Below are 23,710 nucleotides of genomic sequence, written 5' to 3'. Positions count from 1 at the left end.
TTCAAAAGGAAATGTACTCATTACCTGACTTATGTAACTGTAACTCCTCTATACATTACCTTTACCATAATAATAAGATAAAGTAAAACAAAAATGTAGGTGGTTGGGAGCTGGGAAGGTGGCTCAGTGGTAGAGCACTTGTCTTCCATGCCTGAGGCCCTGGGTTCGATTCCTCAGCACTACATAAGCAAAAAGAAAAAAGCCAGAAGTGGCACTGTGGCTCAAGTGGTAGAGCACTAGCCTTGAGCTGAAGAGCTGAGGGACAGTGCCCAGGCCCAGAGTTCAGGCCCCACGACCGGACCCCTCCCCCCCCAAAAATGTAGGTGGTTCACATCAAGAGCTCTAAGAGCCTGCAGCTGGCATCCTTGGCTCTGGCAGGGGCTTCATGTTAGATGGCATCACATGGAGAAAGCATGGGAAAGAGGATTCTGGGATACAGGACCTTCCAGGCTTGCAATCTCACAGAAACTCTTTAGTCCTGGAAGAGCTGTTTTCTCTGGAGGCAGCATTAATCCATTCCAGATGGTGGAGCCTAGGATCTCATTACCCCTTCACAAGACTGCACTTCAACCCCACCACATCAAAGCCTAAGCTTTTCAACAGTCTTGCCTTCCTAATCTTGGCATATTGAAAAGTGAGGCACAAGTAGACCCTTCTTCAAAACAGTTGCTAGTTTTCTTCATCAGAACCAAACTCAGTGGGCAAAATATGAAAAAGGACCTGTAACATTTCTGTTTTCTAGAATGAAATAGGCCTGGTGGCACATGTGAGCAATCTCATTTAATTGAAATGTTAAAGTCAGGAAGGTCACTTGAACTCAGGAGTTAGAGGCCAGCCTGGAAAAAGTGAGGCTCCCATTTTTAAAAAACAGAAAACAAAACAGTAATATAATGGCTATATTTTTACTTCTGTAGCCACAGAACCTGAGAAATTTCATTGAAAGGGAAGAAACCAATATTGTGGACATTCCAAGAAGGAGAGGTATTTAGTTAGAATCTATGATAATTATGTGGATCAGCCAGAGGTGGTAAAGAATATGGGAAGGCCCAATAAGAACAGATGCAAAATCCAAAAATGAAAAATATTGGAGTGGAAATTAGAATATGTATGTATAGGGAAATTGAGGAAAACAAATAATAAAAAGTAAAATAAAGGGGTAAAATTCTGGAGAGCTGTTAATATCAGTGTTTTTTTTTTAAAAAAAAATTCTTAATTTAAGACAGGCGCTGGTGGCTCACGCCTGTAATGCTAGCTACTCAAGAGGCTGAGATCTGAGGATCATAGTTCAAAGCCAATGCAGGCAGAAAAATTTGTGAGACTCTTATCTCCAATTGATCAAAGAAGAAACCAGAAGTGGTGCTGTGGCTCAAGTGGTAGAGTGTTAGCCTTGAGCAAAAGGAGTTTAGGGATACTGCCCAGGCCCAGAGTTTAAGGCCCAAGAATGGCAAAACCAAAACAAAACATAACAAAAAAAATTAATAGGCAACAGACTGGTGTTAAAAGATGGGGACAGGTGTTTTCATGTACTATGGTGTAGCCTTGGAGACAGAATTAGCAATTTATTAAAACCCTTAGGTTTTGAGCTTGGGATTTCATTTGTAGGTATTTTCACTAATAAGAGATATATGACACATATGATATATATCCATATATAAGTATACATCATATATCAATATAGTTATATATAATACATATATAGCTATATATGTATATACTGATATCAGTGATATATATCATAACATAATATATGACATATAATTATATTCTTATGATATATATCATATATCTCAGGGCCTCGCGATTTCAGTTCTCACTTAGCTTTATCATTCAGGGCTGGTGCTCTATCACTTGAGTCACACCTCCACTCCTGGCTTTTTGCTGGTTAATTTGCTGTAGCTCAAGACTATAATTCTAGCTATTCCTGAGGCTGAAATCTGAGGATCATGGTTTGAAGCCAGCATGGACAGAAAAGTCTGTGATACTCTTATTTCTAACAAAAAGCCAAAAGTGGAGCTGTGGCTCAAGTGGAAGTGTACTAGCATTGAGTGAAAAGTGTACTAGCATTGAGTGAAAAGAAATGACCAGGCCCAGAGTGCAAACCTGAGGACCAGAAAAAAAAGAGAGAGAGAGAGAAAAGGATAAATAAATTGTGTTTTATTTCTCCAGTAGAATACCACAGAACACTATACATAATAATATAGATGAATATCACAAAATAATGTTGACTTCAAAACCCTGCAAAACCAATCTGTGGTGTTAGATCATAATGTTCCCCACTGGGTATGTGTGAGGGAGTACCTTTGTACATAGTGCTGAATGGGTTCAGTGCCCCAAGAATTTATTATACTTTACAACAGAGGACAGAGTTGACTTCCTAATTAACTTTCTTTATGAAGTTCATAGTGCCAAGACCTGTTCATAATCAGGCATTCCCATAATGTTTACAAGGCAGAGATGCCAATGCTTACTGCATATAGAAGTCACAGAGGCTAATGGGGACTTCATCCTAATGGAAAAATGCTTATTCTACCTCCCCGGTGTGCAGGAGGGGTATTCAGTGAAGATTCTGATATTTTGGGACTCGGAGTTGATCACTGGTGGACCACTGCATGTATTTCCAATAGACACCCCCTGGAGGATGCAGGCTGGAGCCAGAAAAGTACATTAAAGCTCTAAGGGAAAGATCCAGAGGTTTAAGGTTAATAGATTTTAACAATAAGCAGTGTGAAAAGAATAGTGACTAAAATGTCAACTAGAAGCTATCTCTGAGAAGTCAGATTATGGGTGACTTTAATTGCCTTCACTGTGTTATTTTCTGTGAAGAACATGTGTTACTTTGGTAATAAAAGAACTCTGAAAGGTAGGTTGTTTTTTTATAAGTGTCCTAAGAATGCTAAAATTAGATAGTCCTTGAAAGCTAAAGCTGAGAGACACTTTTGTCTGGAAGTTATGAAATCTGAGCTAAGAGGTGCCAGGCCCATAATAAACACAGGGGGGAAAGGGTGGAGTGGTGGTTGATGGTGGAGCAAAATTGAAGGCTTTGGGGGAGGAGGTCAGTAGTTAGCAGTGGAAAGGAAGCTGGCTGGAATCTCTCAATTCCACCCATTCCTGCAAATACTATGGAAATATAGACAGAGTTGTTAGAGCTTCTGATTCACCAAACAAATCTCCTAATTAGTGTGGAACTTCAGTGCTCAGGTTCATGCAATGACCATAGAGGGCAGAAAGCATGCAGCTACTGGTAGTAGGTTGCTCCTGGGCTGCAGGTTGGACCCTCTGTTAGAGTGGTGTTTAAATCCACCTTCTATTCAGTGCAAAAGTCCCTTCTCAGGTCTCAGAGACCAAGGTGAAGAGGGGAGACTCACATTCTCCCATTGGGGGCCCAACTGCATCTGGCATGCCCTGATCCTCATAATCCTTGTTCTAGGGAAAATATTAATGACTTAATCTCCCTAGTTCACTCCTGCCCTGTACAGCCTTCTCACTGAGATTTACAGACAAGACCCAGAGAAGTCCAGATTGGAGCAGAGCATAAATTTGGACACAACCAGCTACAAACTGCCAAATTGCTCTTAGAAGGCTTCAGTCACAGCCCCTCCACGAAAGCATCCAGAAGGATTCCCAGCCATGGGTGAGGTGACAGCAGAAGAAGTAGAGAAATTCTTGGACTCACATATTGGCTTTGCCAAACAGTATTATAATCTCCGATACCGGGCCAAGGTCATCTCAGACCTTCTGGGGGCCAAGGAAGCAGCTGTGGACTTCAGCAACTACCACTCCCTGAGCAGTGTGGAGGAGAGTGAAATCATCTTTGATCTCCTGAGGGACTTCCAGGAGAATTTGCAGGCTGAGAAGTCCGCCTTCAATGTCATGAAGAAACTCTCCTTTCTCCTGCGGGCAGACCGTATGAGCCTGTTTATGTACAGGGCCCGCAATGGCACCGCAGAGCTAGCCACCCGGCTCTTCAATGTACACAAGGATGCTGTTCTTGAAGACTGTCTGGTGATGCCTGACTCAGAAATTGTCTTCCCTCTGGACATGGGTGTCGTGGGCCATGTCGCACATTCTAAAAAGATCGCCAATGTTCTCAACACTGAAGAGGTACTCTCTTTCCCACATAAGAAAGTGCAGTGAGGTGTTTTTCCCCTAGGTTCTGGGGTAAAAGTGTGCTGGGGAGCTGCTGTTCTTGACTGGTACTCTATCATTTGAGCCATGCATCCACGCTGGCATTTTGTTAGTTAATTGGAGATGACTCTCACACAGACTTTTCTGCCTGGATTGGCTTTCAATCAGGATCCACCAGGTCTTCTGAGTAGCTAACATTGCAGGGACAAGCCACTGGCATCTAGCTTATTTAGCCTACTTCCTTCCTTCCTTCCTTCCTTCCTTCCTTCCTTCCTTCCTTCCTTCCTTCCTTCCTTCCTTCCTTCCTTCCTTTTTCCCTCCCTCCCTCCCTCCCTCTCTCCCTCCCTCCCTCTCTCCCTCCCTCCTTCTCTCTCTCTCTCTCTCTTTCTCTCTTTCTTTCTTTCTTTCTTTCTTTTTGGGTCTGATCGTGGGGCCTGAACTCTGGGCCTGGGCGCTGTCCCTCAGCAATTCAGCTCAAGGCTAGTGCTCTACCACTTGAGCCACAGTGCCACTTCCAGTTTTTTTCTTTTTGCTTATGTGGTGCTGAGGAATCGAACCCAGGGCCTCATGCATGCAAGGCAAGCACCCTACCACTCTACCTTCCCAGCCCCTCTTCCTTCCTTCCTTCCTGCTTTCTTTCTGCCTTTCCTTTTGGTGTTGGTACTGGGTTGAACTCAGGGATGCTCTCCCTTGGCATTTTCACTCAAGACTGCACTCTAGAGCCACAGCTCTACTTCTAGTGTTGTTTTAGTGATTAATTGTAAATAAGCATCTCACAGACTTTTCTGCCCGGGCTGGCTTTAACCTCAGTCCTCAGATTTCAGCCTCCTCAGTAGCACAGATTACAAGCCACTGGCACCTGGCTTATTTATAACTTCGTATTTAGACAGAAAATTAAAACTAATAAGAGCTTAGAATTGTACAACGAACTATGTATTTTCCATCTAAATTCACCAATCCTTAGCATCTTGCCATTTCTATTTTCTTCATTTTTATGACCCCTTGAGATGAAGTTGCCATCACTGTGCCCTTTGGTCGCTAAGCATTTCACTCTATTTCTAGAACCAGACATTTCTTACATAGCCACAGTTTTGTGATCCAATTCAGCAGGTGTCACATTGATACAGCACTATCAATTAACAGCTCATGTTCAATGTTTGCCAGTTAGTTATCTCATCTGTACCTATGCCCTGTCTCTGTAGTCCACTAAAATCGAAAACAATTCCTTAGTGTCTCTGTCTCTCTCTCCCTTTTTTGCTTTTTTGGTGCTGGTCCTAGGGCTTGAACTTCAGGCCTGGAGCTTGTCCCTAAGCTTTTTTGGTCAAGGCAAGTGTTCTACCACTGAGCCACTGCTTTTCTAGTGGAGGTAAAAGTTTCTCAGACTCTCCTGCCCAGGCTGGATTTGAATTGCGGGCCTCAGATCCTGAGATCTCCTGTGTAGCTAGGATTACAGATGTGGGCCACCAGTACCTGGCTCCTCAGTCTGCCTTTGTTTTTATTGTTTCCTGTAAGGCTGACATATTAGAAGGATACTGAACAAATATGTATCAGTATCCCTCCATTTGGGCTTGGTAGGTGGTTCTTCACAGTTAAATTTTTCTTCGTGGTTTGCATTCATGTCTCAGTCCTAGAAATGCTAACATTAAACACTTGATTAAACATTTGTCACCTTACTTCGAAGAATCCAGCAGAGCGTGAGATTCTTTCAGCGGTTCTGGCAAAGATCACTTCCCCTTTCTAGACATTTAAAGACTGTAATACAAACTACAATGTAGTCCTCCATCTAGGCCAATTTCTACTCAACTTTCAAACCTTAGTTTAAAAGTCACTTCCTCATGGGTTGGGAAGGTGGCTCAGTAATAGAGCACTTGCCTTGTATGCATGAGGCCCTGGCTCAGCACCATATAAACAGAAAAAGCCAGAAGTGGTGCTGTGGCTCAACTGGTAGAACGCTAATCTTGAGCTGAAGAGCTGAGGGACAGCGCCCAGGCCCAGAGCTCAAGCCCCATGACCGACAAAAAAAAAAAAAAAGTCACTTCCTCAGAGAGGCAACATGTTATGGCTACCCCGACATTGTCCCCTTCATAAAACCATTGAGCAAAATAAGTCTTGGAGCCAAAGACTATTCTAATTCATCAAGCATTTATCCTAGGATCTAGCACAATGTCTGCCACAATGCAGGTGGTAATTAAACACAGCATAAAAAAGCCCCACAGTCAAGTAATTTTGCAATAGTTTCCTTAAACCTCTCTCTCATTCATAAGAATGTTTGTTTGTAATATCAGGGCCCACACAGATTTATTTTATGGCTGCACTGCCCAGTATAGGAGGCTATGTTCAGCCATTTTCAAGATCTGGCCCCTTGGCATTTTGTGGTTTTCCTCTAACCTTCTAACTTTTCAAATTAAGAATCTTAAGATTAAAAAGAGGTATTAGAGGGGGCTTCAGAGCAATCTTATCCAATTGCCTTATTTAATAGTTCAGGAACTAGATTCAGGAAATCTGGAGAAGGAGATTGCCCAATGCCAATGGATTTTAGGGCCAAGCTAAGACTTCACACCTGTAATTCAAATGAGGATTCAAACAAGACTAGGGCTCCTTGGAAACACACTAGGCAGACTCTTCTGTGGGGTTAGTCCTTCTCTGCTTTTCCCTTTTGACATCCAGGTCTGGAGGCAATGGCTCTCCACTCTAGGCTTTCAGAAGGACTTGTTCAACTAGTTGGGAGTCTCATTTCAATTTCATAGCAGTCATGTCATAACTCTTCTTATCTCTAAGCCATAGACATCTATAAGACATAGATGATGAAACTGAAACTCAGAAAGGTCAAATAACTTACTCAGGGTCACATATATGGAAAGTAGCAGAGAAGAAGTTTGAACCCAGGACTCTGAACTCGGGACCATGATCTTAACCCTCTATTGTCCTTCCTCCTTATCTACAAAGTGAGGGCATGTACTGAGTATCATTTAGTAAAAGTCATTTCTGTTTGAACAGCAGGCCTTAAGAACTTAGGCTTTGAGGTCAGATTTGGGTGGGAATTGTTACTTTCTAAGATTATGGCCTTGGTAAATCATTTAGCTGGTCTGTTTTATTTCCTAAGCTTATTTCCTTATTTCCTAAAAGAGTGATAATAGTAACTTCACAACATTATAAAACATTGAACAAGAGAATAATTTCTGATTTATGTTTTCCTCAACCATTGTAATGGCTCCCATTAGCAATTCCTAACCCTTATTGCTATTTTGTGATTGTTGTTATTGAGTCTTTTCTAAGTGAAAAATGTAGTATCAGATCTGTGTTAAATGTACTTTTGGGTATTTTTTGGTTTAGATTCTGCTTGTGGAAAAACAATGAGCAAAAGCTTTTATAGACTTGACATTATGGGATTGAGGATCTTAGGCAAGTCCTCTATTCTGAAAGATTCAAGCTAACAGTTTGCTGAGCCTCTCTGCTCACAGATGGCATTGATGCTTCCTGTTCAATTTCCACAGTTGGGTGAGGCAGCCACACCTCCTGACTTCCCTGGAAGCTTCAGTTGGGGGGCTGAAGGGGTGTAGGGGAGAGGCTCTTCCTGGCTGTGACTCAGTCAGGGAGGTGAAGTCATTGAAGGTTGTAAGCCCTGTGTATTTGGCATTTGCATGTTGTTTGCTCTGTCTTCCTGAAGAACTCTTAATTCTTGGCTGTAAGCAGGACACTCCCTGCTGATAAGCAGTAACTGGAAATTGCTGTTTGTCAATTATGTTGGACATTACCATAGAAGAAAGAAAGGGAGACTTGGACTGGAGTCTGAATTGTCCCTGAACTCACACTTAGTCATACTTTTAGCCATCAGTGCCTTCAAAACCCTGGGGAATGGTTACAATCACTGTACTGTTGAAATGTGAAATCGTAAACAGAATTTTCAGGGCCCATCTTTATAAATTCCTACCTAACCTTGGGGTCTCCTAAGAAGACTTGCAGTCAGGATTGCCAGATGAAATATGAGATGCCCGGCTAAGTTTAAACTTTAGATAAACAAAGGATAATATTGAACTTTAAAAAAAAGTCCTAGGATTGGAATACACACACACACACACACACACACACACACACACACACACACACACATATATATGTGTATATATATATATATATATATATATATATATATATATATGTTAAAAAATGTCCTGTGCAATATTTAGGGCATAGTTAAAGCTGAAAGAAGCATTTATTATTTACCTGAAATTCAAATTTAATTGTACATCCTATATTTTTCTTTTTGTTTGTTTTTGTTTTGAGACCCTACTTGATTTGTAGCCTAGGCTGGCCTTGAACTCAGGATTCTCCTGCCTCCTCTTGAGTTACAGTTATGAGCTGTGGCGGGACCTGCAACTGCTACTGTGCCTGGCTATATCCTGCATTTTCACTTATTAAATCAGGAACACCTACTTGTCATTTGAAATTTTCATGCATTTTAATCCTTAACCTTTTCTTCTGTACCTATCAGTCCTATTCACTACCTGTTCTTGGCACTAGTATCTGGGGCAGAGTGGGTACTTGTTGCAGGGGACTGAGTGAATGAACTAGTGACAGCCCTTCTCTAGAACCTTCAGTGGCCAACACATTCCCTTCTGCAGACTGAACAGGAGAGGACAGGCATTCTAGAGATTCTCCAGGCCAGTTTGCTCTATCATCCTTCCCTTCCAGAAGATCTGTGTCCCAAAGGGGACCAAAGGGGGAACTGAGACTGGTAAGATTTCACTGATGTACTGCGAAGCTTCTGAAGCCAGTCAGAAGACATGCTCCTCCTTCTCTGGGGCCCTGGTTATTGCCTCTTCCATGGGGATCTGATTCACATAATAGTGTAAATTGAGGGTTCGCATTTTACATGACACTCCACCAATTCTTTGAGAACCCAATAGAACACTTTCATGTTACTGGTCTGGGCATGTCCATTGTCTGATACACAGCCACAGATAAAATATTATAAATTAATGAATCAGTGAATAGACAAATACCTCAATGAATGAATGAATGAAGCTGTTGTACAAGTAAAATTTTCCAGGTTTAATAAAAGAAAATACAGGATGCAGCTGAATACAGGGCACAGTAGATGTGGTATATATAGTTCACGTCTGTAACTCAAGAGGCTGAGGCAGGAAGATTGTGAGTTCAAGACTAGACTAAGGGGCTGGGAAGATGGCTCAGTGGTAGAGCGCTTGCCTTGCATGCATGAGGCCCTGGGTTCGATTCCTCAGCACCACATAAGCAAAAAGAAAAAAGCCGGAAGTGGCGCTGTGGCTCAAGTGGTAGAGTGCTAGCCTTGAGCTGAAGAGCTGAGGGACAGCGCCCAGGCCCAGTGTTCAGGCCTCATGACCGGACCCCCCCCCCCCAAAAAACAAAAACAAAACAAAACAAAAAAAAGACTAGACTAAGTCACCTATGGAGAAGGGTCTCAACAGAAACAGAGACAAACAAAAAAGAAAAATACAGAATATCCAATTAAATTTGCCATTACCAGCAGGAAGTTGTCTACAAATGAGGAAGAAGACAGTTCTGTTCACATCAGCTCTGTTGATATATGTAAGTTGTCTGGCTCAGGGCCCAGTATGTCATTATTGTTCAATAAATAGTAGCTCTCATCTTGGGGTACAGTAGAGCTTGGCACTGTAAATGTTTGAAAAGAGGAACCACGCTATCAGGAATAGCAGGCAGTATTGCATGCACTTTAAATCTAACCTCCCAGACCCTGCTGGATGTGACCCTTGTCCCTCTTTCTCTGTGAGCTTCAGCTACACTGACCTTGCTGTTCTTCACATCTGCTAAATTCATTCCCACCTCCTCACCTTTGCTTCTTTGTGCCCTCTGCTAGGTATGTACTTCCCATTTCTAGCTCCTTTGCTTCCTTCTGCTCTTAGCTCTGCATTGTGGCCCAAGGGCAAAACTTCCTGACCACCATGACCTCCGTACTTTCTATGGCATTACTGTAGTAATTACAGCTACAGGGAGGATGCTTCCAGGTTTGCTTACATTCTTGCTGTCTCCCTCATTTGCATGTGAAGTGACCAGTAAGAAGTCCATGATAGCTCCCAGGTTCAGAACAGTCCCTAACACATAAGAGGCTCGCTAAATGTTACCTGAATGACTGACTTCAGTCTTTCCTTAGGTGGCCCTCTGAGTCTTGGGCTTTAAAGTTAATGGTTTGAGTAAGGAGTTCTATAGCTTCTACATCCCTCCCCCCTTTTTGTACCAGTACCAGGGCTTGAAGGCCGGTCTGTCCCTTAACTGGCACTCTATTATTTGAGCCACAGATTCACTTTTGGTTTTTTGGTGGTTAATTGGAGAGAAATGTCTCACATACTTTTTCTGCCCAGACTGGCTTCAAACCTCAATCATCAGGTCTCAGCCATTTGGTTAGTTCAGATTATAGGTGTGAGCCCCTAGCACCTGGTTTTTCTCTACTTCTGATCCTCTGAGATTCTATGCAGTGTGGTTCATTGCACTGAAAACACAGGGGTGAGAGAGACTCTGGGAGTATCAGGCCATCCTCAGTTGGATTGCTTATCTGGGAGTTCTGGATCTGAAAACTTAGTAAGAAAGAAGGTTCTGGTAGATTTAGAAATATCTGCCTCAGTGGTGGATAAGGCCAATTATTTGCTTGTTCTGATGGAAGTGAGCATTGAAGAAGGGAACTGACTGTATGAAATGAATCTGAGCATGCCCCACCCCAACCTGAGCTCAGGAACAGATCAGTGTCCTTAGAGAATGACACAGAAAACACTTCTTGCTTAATGCTTCTTTAGAGACTTTGCTTAATCCTTACATGTTAATTCCGGTAGAGAACAACAGGCTTCTCTAATTCCTTTACCCTTCACCTGGTTTGAAATAAGTTTCTTGACAACAGTGCTGTTGCCTCTTTACCGAATCCCCTGAACTGCAGAACATTACCTTTGAAATTTCTGAATTGTGGGAAAGACTCTGAAACCTCAGTTCTTTGACACATCCATTTTCAGAACAGTATATACAGTGTGCCTTCAGGCTGGCTTGTGTCCCAGCTGATGTGGGCAGTCAGCATACTTGCTGTGGTCCCCAGAAACAGAAAGGGAGATTCTTTGAATGTAGCATGACAATTGAGACTCTGTCTTCTCACTCAGAGTATCCTGACCTCCCAGGCTCCTTTTGGAGTTGAAAAAGAGAGTATGCTCCTTTGTATTGTCACATCTTTCAGCCAAACCTTTATGTCCTGAATCACTGTGGGTTTTGGTTTTTGTTTTTGCCAGGATGGGGGGGGGGGGGTAGGAAAAGGTTGAACTTAGGTCCTTGGCGCTGTCCCTTAGCATTTTGGCTCAAAGTTAGCACTCTACCATTTGAGCCATACCTCTACTCCTGGCTTTCTTGGTGGTTCATTGAAGGTAGAATCTCATGGACTTTCCTGCTCAGGCAGATCTCAGTCTCTTGAGTAGCCAGAGTATCTGGCATCTATGTTTATTTCTTTTGCATCTCTTCAAGGAAGGAAGGATTTACTTTGGTCCATGGTTTCAGAGGCTTTCCTACATGTTCACTTGGCTCCATGCTTCTGGGCAGTACATGAGGGCAGTAGGGCCTTGTATTCTATCTGGGTGCTCAAAGTATGGGAATGGGACCCACTTTCAGAGTGAATCGGCCCTTTCCAGTTAATCCTTATAGAACTACCTAGAGGTGTACTTTACCAATCTCTCTTCTGCATCTCAATCTAGTCAAGTAGAAAATCAAGATTAACCATCACAATTCCTGTTAATGATTGGTAGTGAATGCCTTTAATCCTAGCACTAGGGAGTCTGAGGCAGAAGGACAGAAAGTTTGAGAGTAGCCTGGACTATATAACAAAAACTAGCTTAAAAACCGGGGAAGAAAGTAAGTAAATAAGAAGGGAAGGAAGGAAGAGAGGAAGGAAAGAAGGAAAAGGAAAGAAGGGAGAGAAAAGAAAGGTAAGAGGAAAATAGCAGATCTTTTTTGCATGTGTGTTGGTCCTGCTCTGTCCCTGAGCTTTTAAGCTCAAGGCTAGCATGCTACCACTTGACCCACAGCTCCACTTCTGGCTTTTTGTGGTTAATTGGAGATAAAGGTCTCATAGACTTTCCTGCTCAAGCTGGCTTTAAATGGAAATTCTCAGATCTCAGCCTCTTGAGTAGCTAGGATTATAAGTGTGAGCCACTGGCACCCCGTTCTAATAGATCATTTTGTTCAATGACCAGGACCCTGGTCTCACTGTAGGCTTTTATGAGAGACAAAAGAGCTGAGAATAGGATTTACAGTCATACATTCCCAGGTGAAGTGGTTCAGACCTCGAGTACTAGTTGCCTATAATCTCAGAGGCACAGATAGGAAGACTGCTGTCTAGGCTGGCTCAAGCAAGAAGTATGAGATTCTATCTGAAAAGTAACTAAAGTCAAAAGGGCTGGAGTTTTAGCTCCAGTGGTAGAACACTTGTCTGGCAGGTGAAAGGCCCTGAGTTCAAACCCCAATATCACCAACTCTTCCTCTTTCTCTCTCTTACACACACACACACACACACACACACACACACACACACACACAATATTGACAATATTAACAATATTAACCTTGAGTTATAGTTCCTCCTTCTGTAAGATAGGCTATTGGTACATATCTCAGAGGTTCCTGGGAGGATTAATATGAAAGGAGGCAGGTAAAATGCCAAGCACAATGCCTGCTAGCAGCGATCATGATCACTCACACCAACTCCCTCTTATCTTTGGACTTCATTGTCACAAGCTCATCAAAGCCTACCAAACCTTCCTCTCCAGTCAATTCCACCCTCACCTCCCTGCTCCCTCTGTGACTCCCACAGCACTTTGCCTATCTCCTCTCTTCCACCGTTAGGGTTCCCTCAAAAGCCTTCTTCTTCCACTGGATTTTGGAGGCTTCCAAGAAAGAAATGATCTGTGGATGCCTTGCCCTTGGTGAAGATGAGAGAGAGAGAGAGAGAGAGAGAGAGAGAGAGAGAGAGAGAGAGAGAGAAAGGGGTCCCCATTTCCTGATGGGCAAGGGACTCTAGGCTAGTTAATTATCCTTGCTCTTCATTTGCCAACCCTTACTTGTTTCCGTCTCCCATCAGGATGACCATTTCTGTGACTTTGTGGACAACCTCACTGACTACCAGACCAAAAACATCTTGGCTTGCCCCATAATGAATGGGAAGGATGTGGTAGCTGTAATCATGGCTGTGAATAAAGTAGATGCGCCCCACTTCACAAAGGCTGATGAAGAGGTAAGATTGACTTAGAACCTGCTGAGGTGGTCTTGCTAACACATTCTCCTAACTTATGGAATCCCTCCAAACTTGCTATTTGGCCCATCTGTAAGGCAAAAGGCTCATCTGGGACTCTCTGAGGGAGGCAAGATAGGATAATTGTCCTGACATTGGGTTTTAGAGCCAGAAATGAAGGTACAACTTTTCAGGCTCTTACAATATCTTGCTGTTCGATTTCTCTGAATCTGTTTTCTTACCTTTATATTAAGGGTGACTTGATAATATCTGCCCAAGAGTTACTTGTGGTACTCACATACTATACATAACTGAATTGCCACAGGAACATTAAGTTCAGTAAATACTAGCTTTATTTTATTTTACTTTTTTCGTGGCAGTATTAGAGCTTGAACTCAGGCTTCAAGTGACACTTTGTTCAACTTTTTCTACTCATAACAGGTCCTCTACAAATTGAGCCACTCCTCTGATTCTGGTTTTTTGCTGGTTAATAGAAGATAAGAGTCTCATGGATTTGTCTGTCCAGGCTGCCTTTAAACTGAGATTCTCAGAACTCAGCCTCCTGGGTAGTCAGGATTATAGGCATGAGCCACTAGCCCCGACCTGCCCTTTTTTTTTTCTTAAAAAACATTAAAACATCCTGTTAATACATCACCATTCTAGATTCTGTGAGTTTCCATTCATAAGGCAACATTTTATGAGTTTATAGTTTCTGATTCCTCTACTCAAGCTGTCTCTGATGAAGCTTATGAAATATTCAGACATCTGCTGAGGGTAGAGTGGCTGGAGAAGAGAATTTTGATCAGCTTTCCCTGTGCGGTTTGATTTGTAGGTTCTTCTCAAGTACCTCAATTTTTTAAATCTAATCATGAAGGTCTTCCATCTGAGTTACCTGCACAACTGTGAAACTCGACGTGGCCAGGTAAGCATCTTAGCCCATGGGATGTCTTATTCTAGCTTGGCTGTGGGCAGGGCTGGCAGGATAGGTAGAAATGAAGGTGCCTGGGGACCACTGTCCAGTCACTGGCTAACATCCTCAGTCTTATAAGGTATTGGGTAAATGTTTATAATGCCATCCCGGGGGTCATATGCATATATTTTCAAATCAAACAGCTTGCATTCAAATTCCTGCTCATTAAGTAAGTCTTAGATCATGGGCACGTCAGGGAGTGTCTTCAGTTTTGGTCTTCCCATTTGACACAGGGGGAGAATTTATGGAACCATCAATAATACCAATAATAAATGAGATGATGTTTGTAGGGCAATTGGGTTCAATTATATTTGTTTTTTATGTTTTTTGTTGTGCTGGGGATCAAACCCAGGACCTTGTGTATGCTAGGCAAGAGGTTCTCTCCCCCCTGTGGAGGTCTCTTCTCCACTGAGCTACATCTCCAGTCCCTTGCTGTTATTGTAGTTATTCACTGTGTATGAGGTAAAAGAAGTGGAAAGAGTTGGACCCAATATAAACTGGCAAATTTTGCTGCCCCTTACTTAACTTCAGTTTCTCCAGCTATAAAATGGGTGTAATGTCAATCTGTTTCTCTGGATTGTGGCAACAATGAAGTGAAGTAAACTAGAGAACTTCATAGACCTATTGTTCTCTAGCTAAGGGAAGCACTCCTTTGTGCCTCAAAAACTCAGAATATGTTTTTGTATATCTTCAGATACTATTGTGGTCTGGGAGCAAAGTCTTTGAAGAGCTCACGGACATTGAGAGACAGTTCCACAAAGCCCTGTACACAGTCCGCGCCTTCCTCAACTGTGACAGATACTCCGTGGGTCTCTTAGACATGACCAAGCAGAAGGTGAGAAGACTTCAGGGCCAGACATTTCCAAGAGAAGGTTGAATAAACACTAACTGGATTGCAGAGTATGGTCACATTTTCATTTGCACAGGGAGGAGGCTGGATGAATTTGGAAAGTGGTGAATAGTTTTATACAGGACTTTAGTGGAAAGAAGCAAAGAAAAAGTCAATATAGGGCCTTGAGTGAGTAGAAACAACCCTAGTCATTTGGAAAAGAAAGCAGAATGAGGAGAAGGCTAGTGGTGAAGGTAGATTGTAAGTTTTTCCAGGCATTGATGGCTCATGCTTAAAATCCTAGTGGCTCAGAGGCTGAAATCCAAGATCATGATTTGAAGCCAGCCCAAGTAGAAAAGCTTGTGAGACTCATATTTCCAATTAACTAGCAAAAATGCAAACAAACAAAAAACTGAGGCAGAGGTATGGCTCATGGAGTAGAGTGCCAGCCTTGAGCAGATAAAGTTAAGGGAGAGTATCCAGGCCCTTAGTTCAAGCTCCATTACCTGCAAACACACAAAAACAAGGAGAAAAGAAAGAGAGAAAAAGAGGGAGAGGAAAGAAGGAAGGAAGGAAGGAAGGAAGGAAGGAAGGAAGGAAGGAAGGAAGGAAGGAAGGAAGGAAGGAAGGAAGGAAGGAAGGAAGGAAGGAAAAAATTTGGCAGTTCATTAGAATATTCTGAGAAGCTTACTAAAAAGTCCTGGGACACACTTTATGATAATCAGCATTTTTAAATTTAATGTTTTAGACACATTGCTCATGTCAGTATACATAGATTATATTTGATAAGCCCTTGTGTTGAAACATAATATAGGTACAGAAAGAAGCATTTCGTTTAGGTGCTTATTATAGTTATGTTACTTGAATTCAGAGAATTAACACAGAATGAATATTCCTGTGTGTCCATCAAAAGTCAGAAGCAGACCATTTCACCCTCTCCAGCAACCCCACAGCCTCTGTATGGAGGACAACCATCATCACACCTTTAGCACTGTGTTAGTTTTGCCTGTTTGGAGATGTATGTAAATAGACTCATACAACACACTCTCTATATCTAGCTTCTTTTACCCAGTATTTTGTTTGTAAGATTCATCTTCATTTCTCTATATGGTATTAGTTCATTTGGGTTTCATTCTTGTGAAGTGATCCACAATGAATTTATTAACTTCTACTGTTGATGGATATTTGAGTTTTCAGATTGGAACTGTTAGGAATATTGCTATTATGAAAAAATTTCAACATGTCTTTTACTATATACTTGTATCAATTTCTTTCTTTTTTCTTTTTCCTCTTTCCTTTCCTTCCTTCTTTCATTCTTTCTTTTCTGTTTATTGAAACAGGGTCTCCCTATGTAGTCCAGGCTGGTCTTGAACTTGTGATCTTCATACCTCCTTCCCAAGCACTGGGACTATGACTACATTACCATGTCCAGCAATTGCTCCTATTTCTGTAGGGTATTTCCTAGAAGTAAAAAATTTTGAACAATAGTTTTAGTAGTCCTTGTCCATCTGATTTGCAAAATTAATGGGCCATTTTACACTCCAACCAGCAATGTATAGGGGTTTCCTTACCAACATTTGGTATTGCTCTTTTCTGTGTGCCAATCCTGGGGCTTGAACTTCGGGCTCCATGCTGTCCCTGAGCTTTTGTGTTCAAGGCTGGTGGACTTTCAGCCACAGCACCATTTTCAGATTTTTGGTAGTTAACTGGAGATGAGACTCACAGATTTCCCTGCCTGGGCTGGCTTTGAACTGCAATCCTTAGATCTCAGCCTCCTAAGTAGCTAAGATAATAAGCATGAACCACCAGTACCCAGCTGGTATTGCTATTTTTATTAGCCTCTCCCATGCTGATAGGTATGTGGTGTTAACCCTTTTGTATTAGCATGACTGTACTTTTTTCGCCTGTTTATTGACCATTTGGATATCTTTTCTTGTGAAGTGATTGTCTAAATCCTCCTCCCTTTTTAAATCATATTATCTTCTTTTCTCTTAGTGATTTGTAGAGTACTTTACAAATTCTGGACCTAAGTCTTCTGTTGAAATTTCAGATATATACACTTCTCTCATTTTGTGTTTTTTTGTCTTAATGAAATAAAAGAACCTAATTTCTGAATTGTAATATAGGTACATTTATCCATTCTTTTTCATGGTGATTGGTTTTGTGCATGTGTGATGGTACTGGGGTTGAAGGACCTTGTGTTCCCACTTCACTTTTTCCATCATGACTGGTTCTCTATCACTTGAGCCGCACCTCCACTTCCAGCTTTTTGCTGGTTAACTGGAAGGAAGAATCTCTCAGATTTGTTTGCTGGGCTAACTTTAAGCCTTGATTCTCAGATCTCAGCTTCCTTACTAGCTAGGATTATAGGTATGAGCTTCTGGTGCCTAGCATTGGTTATTGATTTTTGTGTCCTATTTGAGAATTTTTTCCTAGTTCCAAGATGATAAAACTATTATTTACCTATACAAGTCTTATTGTAACTTGCAGGTATCTCTACAGTCTACCTAATTTTTTGTGTATACTGTGGCTAGGATAAATATTAACTTTTTCATGTAGATATCCAACCTTCCCAAAGCCTTTTGTTAAGAAGTCTATCCCTTCCCATTGTTTTATTGAAAAGACCTCCCTTTCTACCATTCCTTTATCATTAGTCAACTGTCAGTGGGTAGATTTCTAGATTCTCTACCTTACTCCATTGACATTTTTATCTTCTGCAATACCACATTCCCTTAATTTCAGCATGCTTATGATTTTGATATGCAATTGTGAAAAGACATTTAAGTATGTTGTTATATGTTCACATTTTCAGCACATTTTACATCTCTTAACCTCTTTCCCACATTTTCTATCTTTTCATATTTTCATGTTAAAATTTGTGTCTGTCTGCTCTACCTTCTATTAATAATCTGCTCTTCAATTATATCTAATTGGCAGTTAAAATATATACTGAATTCTTAATTTCATAATTTTTAATATAAAATTTATTTTATTTGCATCTATCTGTCTGTCTCTCTGTCTGTCTATCTACCCATCTACTTATTTTTATGGTGCTAGAGATTACATTCAGGTCCTCACACATACTAGGCACTCTGCCACTGAGCTATACCCAGACCCCCTATTTTGTATTAGATCTCTTGGGTATAATATAGTTAATGTAGAGGCTGTGTTCAAGAGCAATAATACCTATAGATGTCTTCTGTGGGCCTATTTCTATTAACTGTCTTCCCCCAAGATTTTTTAGTTAATTCTTTTCTTTCACATGTTTGGCTATATTTGCTTAAATATTACATATGTGGCTGGGCACTGGTGGTTCATACCTGGAATCCTAGCTACTTAGGAGATTGAGATCTGAGGATCACAGTTCAAAACCAGTCTGGGCAGGAAAGTCTATGAGACTCCTCTCTCCAGTTAATCACAGAAAAAGCTGAAAGTGGTGTTGTAGCTTGAGTGGTAGAGTGCTAGCCTTGAGCAAAAATGCTTAAGGATGGTGCCCAGGCCCAGAGTTCAAGGTCCAAGACCAGCATATGTGTATGAAAAATTCCTACAAAATGGATTGATTTTTCATTTACCTTTGGCATGCGGTTGTGATAACAATGAGCACCATAATCCAGTGAGGGATTGAGTTGATATGAACCTGTTCTTCAGTGTGTGTGTGTGTGTTTGTGTATGTATGTGTGTATGAAGGTGAGTCTACCTTTGGCTCACCTTTATTCCTAGGCTATAAATTTTTGCAGGGGGTGTGGATCCCAGTTTAGGGTGTTCAGAAGCTCCTTCTTCATTTACAGACCCTGAATTCCAATTTTGTCTTTCTTGCCAATGAGTCATCTGTGAACTTTGTTCAGCATCTTTGTGACTTAGTAAACTCTGTGGTATCAGAATGTGGGTCAAAAGGAATAGCTGAATCAGATATTAGGCTCACCGCAGGGAGGATCCCAGCTCACTCTATGATTCTAAGTCTTTATATAAGTCATAATATATGTACACACACATATGTACTCAGCTCAGATTTTATTATTATTTTACTGGGAAGATTGATCTGAAGTAATATACTTACCACCCTTTATATGGTAACAATAATTATATAATAATAATAATATATACTAATTATATATAATATAGAATACATATAATTATATATAATAATAATCATCATATAATAATAATAATCTACTTACCACTCTGTGGTTCATATGGATTAATTTGATTTTTGAATAAGTTGAATACATCAAAATTAAGTTATCCTTTCAACTATTGCTAGGCATTAATGTACATTTAAATATTTTCTCACTTAAAGACAACCCTGCACTCGTAATTTTGGAGTTGTTTATGCACTTAAGCAAAAAATATAGAATAGAGTTGCAAGAAGTAGAAACAAAAATATTTATAGAATAGATGTGGAATTATTCATTTGTATTTTGCTTTTTCCATATATACATTTTTTTCAAAATCTCCCTTTACAATTATTGAATTTTATATTCTTATTCATCTGGCATGAGTATTCTTTTCAAAATGCCTACCAATTTATAATATCATATCTATTTTTTCCTATCTGAATGGACAAAAAATAGTATTTTTCTTCCAGCTATTTTTTCACTTATTATTGCAACAATAAATACATTTGGTGAGTTTGTGATATAATTTTCTTCCTTCATGGATTGCAAATACATCACCTGTTGATTCTAAAAATCAAATAGTCAATTTCTTATATATTCATAGGAGTGCTATACTTTTTTTTTTTGTCTTTTGTTTTTTACCACAGTGACAAAATTCCTGAGCAAAACAAATTAAAGGAGGAAATATCTATTGTGGCTCAGTTTCAGAATTTTCAGCTCATCTTAGTCTGAGAGGATGGTGGAGCAGAGCAGCATGCTGCATGACAGCCGGAAACAGAGAAAGAATGACTAAACTAGCTGGCTTTCTCTTTTTCTTTTAGCCCTCCTGGTCTCCAGACTGTAGGCTGGCACTACCCACATTCAAGAGGAACAGGTCTTCCTCCCTTAGTTAATCCTCTTTGGAAACACCCTCAGATATACCCAGGGGTGTGCTCTACTAATCTTCTGGGTGCTTCTCAATCCAATCAAGTTGATAATCAAGATTCACTATGACCAGTGCTTTATGTACAATTTTATATGTAATAGAGATTATATGTCTACAAACACTTCTCCCTATTGTCGATTATATTTTAACTTTGTTTATGATATCTTTCATTATACAGGAAATTTAAAATCTTGCTTTATAGCTTCTGAGTTCTGGGTTTTATTTAGCTAAAACTTCCTTACTGCACATAGTATAAAGGTAATCTGAAAAAATCTCATATGGTCTCTTGATTAATACTATTTAATCTTTTACCCTCAAATGAAGTATATGTGTGATGTAAGAGTAAATCTTTTTCTTGATATTTCTATGAAGAAGTGTTCACTCTTTAGCTGCCATTCAGCAATGTCTTAATTTTGATAAGCCACTTTATAATACACCTCATTTCTGTATAGACAAGTATTTTTTCTAGTTTTTATCTTTACAATAGCTTCACTAGTAATTCTTGGACAGTAATTCTTGAGGACCTCTGATTCTAGTACAGTTATTTATTTGCTTGGTATACTGACTGGAGTCATAAATATCTAGCCAAATATTGCTAATTCCTGCAATATACCTTTGGCATTTCCCTCAGGAAATAGTAATGGATAACATCAGACAAATAACATATTCTTTTTTTATGTGCTTATATGGTAGCTTGAACTCAGGGCCTCAAGCTTGGACCTGGCACTCTACCACTTGGTTGACACTTCCAATTTGGCATTTTGTTAGTAATTTTGGAGATACAGTCTCATGAACTTTTCCTCCTGGCTTTAAATGGCAATCCTATGATCTTAGCCTCTAAGTAGCTAGGACTACAGGCATGAGCCTGGGTCACTCAAATGATTCCTTAATAATTTACTTTCATTTATCTTTTCTTTTCCCTCTCTTCCTCCTTTCCTTTCTTTCATCTTTCCTCTTTCCCCCTCTTTCTTTCATGTTCTATCTCCTGTTCCTTACACCCACCTTTCTAGATGGGTTCTCACTGTGTTGCCCAGACTGGTCTTGAACTCCTGAGCCCAAGTATTCCTCTTGCCTTAGCCTTCTGAATAGGTAGGACTATCAGTGGGCACCACTGCAGTGGATGTTTAATTTTCAGTATTGGAGGCTAAACCAAGGACTTCGTGCATACCAAGCACACACCTACCACTAAGCTGCATCTTGGGCACTATCTAAAGGATTTCCAAGTAAACAAAGACTTCCTTCCCAGGTGCTTAATTTGCAGGACTTACCCAGGCTCAGCTCGTACCACACTATCGTGTTTGACCTCTGCTCTCTCTCTCATAACTCGCTCACAAAAATGAAAACACTATTTTGACTTAGTCATCCCTAAGACTAGTAATTAGACAGTCTGAGCAATTAAAAGTAAGCTAGGCACTTCCAATCCCTAAGAACTAAGTATCTAAGTTTTTACCTAAGCTACTGACATTATGAAAAAAGTCATTTTAGTCCTTGAACTGTACACTTTAAGTGACTTAATTATATGACATTATTAACTATTTCCTGCTTACAAATAAAATACCTTAAGTTGGGAACTTTCCAAGAAAGCTTATTTTTTTATTTAGCTCCCAGTCTTGGAGACAGGAAGACCAAAATTGGGCATATCTACTCTGTTCCTAGTGAGGGCCTGGTGTGCTGCATCACAGCACTGGGGCTATGTGTGTGAACCGTCATACAGTAAGAGAGGAAGCCAGAGGGATTCAGGAAGGCAGAGGGATTCAGGAGCTAGGTTTGATCTCATTATAGCAACCTGCTGTCTCTCAGAACTAATGGGTGTCACCAAAAACCACATTAATCCCTTCCAAGGGCTATATCTTCAATGACCTAAAGACATCTCACTAGGGGCTGGGAAGGTAACTCAGTGGTAGAGCGCTTGCCTTGCATGCATGAGGTCCTGGGTTCGATTCCTCAGCACCACATAAGCAACAAGAAAAAAGCCGGAAGTGGCACTGTGGCTCAAGAGCGCTAGCCTTGAGCTGAAGAGCTGAGGGACAGTGCCCAGGCCCAGAGTTCAGGCCCACGACTGGACCCCCCTCCCAAAAAAAAGACTTCTCACTAGACCTCATCTCTTAAGGTTTCCACTACCTTTGCACTGCCATACTGGAGAGCAAACTTCCAGCACAGGAACTTTTGGGGTTCAGACTCCAACATATCCAAAGCATTGTGTATGATATGATACTTCTAGCTCATTAAAGCTATGAGGGGTGATGCCTAGTTCATTGGTGAAGTTTTTGCCTAGCATGCTTGAGTCTCTGGGTGTCATCCTCAGTATTGGGAACAAAAATAAAGGAAGAAAAAAGAGGGTAGAGAGGAGGGAGAGAACAGAAGTATGCTTCATTTTCTAACAAACCTCTGTGATGATTTCTCTTCTCTTTGGGACCGTCCTCAGATGCGCTCATGTGTTTGGCCACAGGATATACCAGCCAAATATAATTTGTTCTTCTGGACTCTTCTAGCATGTATTCTTTCCTTCCATTACCATTTTGCTTCTCAGTCCATCTACCTTACCACAGAACCTGCTTATCTTCTTCATAAGCCGGTGAAGTCTTCTTAGGGCTGGGGAGTAACAAGGCATACGAGGCTGTATAAGGCCCATGAAATAATTTGATTTGGTCCTGCTCAAGCTATCACTGGCAAGACTCAAAACTTAATACATCTAGGCCATGAATGCTATCATAAATATCTAAATTATCTTGATAGAAAAATGTCTTAGGCATCCACTGTGTCTTCTTTATCTGTGTTGTAGTGGCAAGCAGTTCAGTTTTCCCCAGAACTTCTTGTCAGTAATCAAGAAAAAGACATAACAGGAAAAATGGCCCAAGAGTGTGAATTTCCTGTCACTGCCTTCTGCATATCCTCTGGACGATGTCAGAATAAACAAACCATCATGAGAAAAAAGAAAAACAAGTTGGTGAGGGTTGGCATCCTCCCCACTATAACTCTGTTAGAAGCTGAATGAACAGTGAGGGGCCTGAAGGAAGGAGGTCTTACCAGCCAGGCCCAGACTTGGCCCATACACCTTGTGGCTCTGTTTTCAAAGGAAGCCAACCAATGGAGAAGTAGCCAAGAGCTATGTAGGGCCCCATGGCTTCTCCTCTAAGGCTACATGACAGTACAGATCCTTTTTTAGATCTCTCCTGTTTCTTTCATCTCTGTCTTGAGCCATGTTGAATGAAAACTTAAGACAAAATCAATTTAACAAAGCCTGGCTTGAGCACAGAATGACTCATCAATAAGGCAACATTCAAGACCAGAAAGATGTCTTTTCTAGTCTGAGCTAAGGAGTAAAGTACAGAAACAACTTGAGTGGCATTGAGGGGATCTGCTGTTTGGTTGAAACTCTATTTTGTTACCAAAAAAATATACCAGTAAGCCCACTTTACTTGTGGCTTTAGTACATGTAGTTTTGACTGGTCAAAAAATGAATAAAAGCACCAATAAAATTAATTAAAAATAA

At 40.8% G+C, this 23,710-nt stretch overlaps 1 protein-coding gene across 1 annotated transcript in view; it reads left to right on the top strand.

Moving 5' to 3' along the window:
- The first annotated feature begins 3,488 nt into the window (after positions 1-3,488).
- The window catches only part of Pde6a (phosphodiesterase 6A), a 79,162-nt gene continuing 58,940 nt past the window's right edge, over positions 3,489-23,710 (top strand). The window contains exons 1-4 of the mRNA XM_042692089.1: positions 3,489-4,101; positions 13,229-13,381; positions 14,211-14,300; positions 15,043-15,183. Coding sequence (XP_042548023.1) covers positions 3,628-4,101; positions 13,229-13,381; positions 14,211-14,300; positions 15,043-15,183 — 858 coding nt within the window. The 5' untranslated portion in view covers positions 3,489-3,627. The remainder of the gene's footprint in view (positions 4,102-13,228; positions 13,382-14,210; positions 14,301-15,042; positions 15,184-23,710) is intronic.

The sequence above is a fragment of the Dipodomys spectabilis genome, unplaced genomic scaffold (genome assembly GCF_019054845.1).
Source record: "Dipodomys spectabilis isolate Male_0828 unplaced genomic scaffold, ASM1905484v1 ptg000147l, whole genome shotgun sequence".
Classification (NCBI taxonomy): domain Eukaryota; kingdom Metazoa; phylum Chordata; class Mammalia; order Rodentia; family Heteromyidae; genus Dipodomys; species Dipodomys spectabilis.
This window is presented reverse-complemented; position numbering and strand designations above follow the sequence as displayed.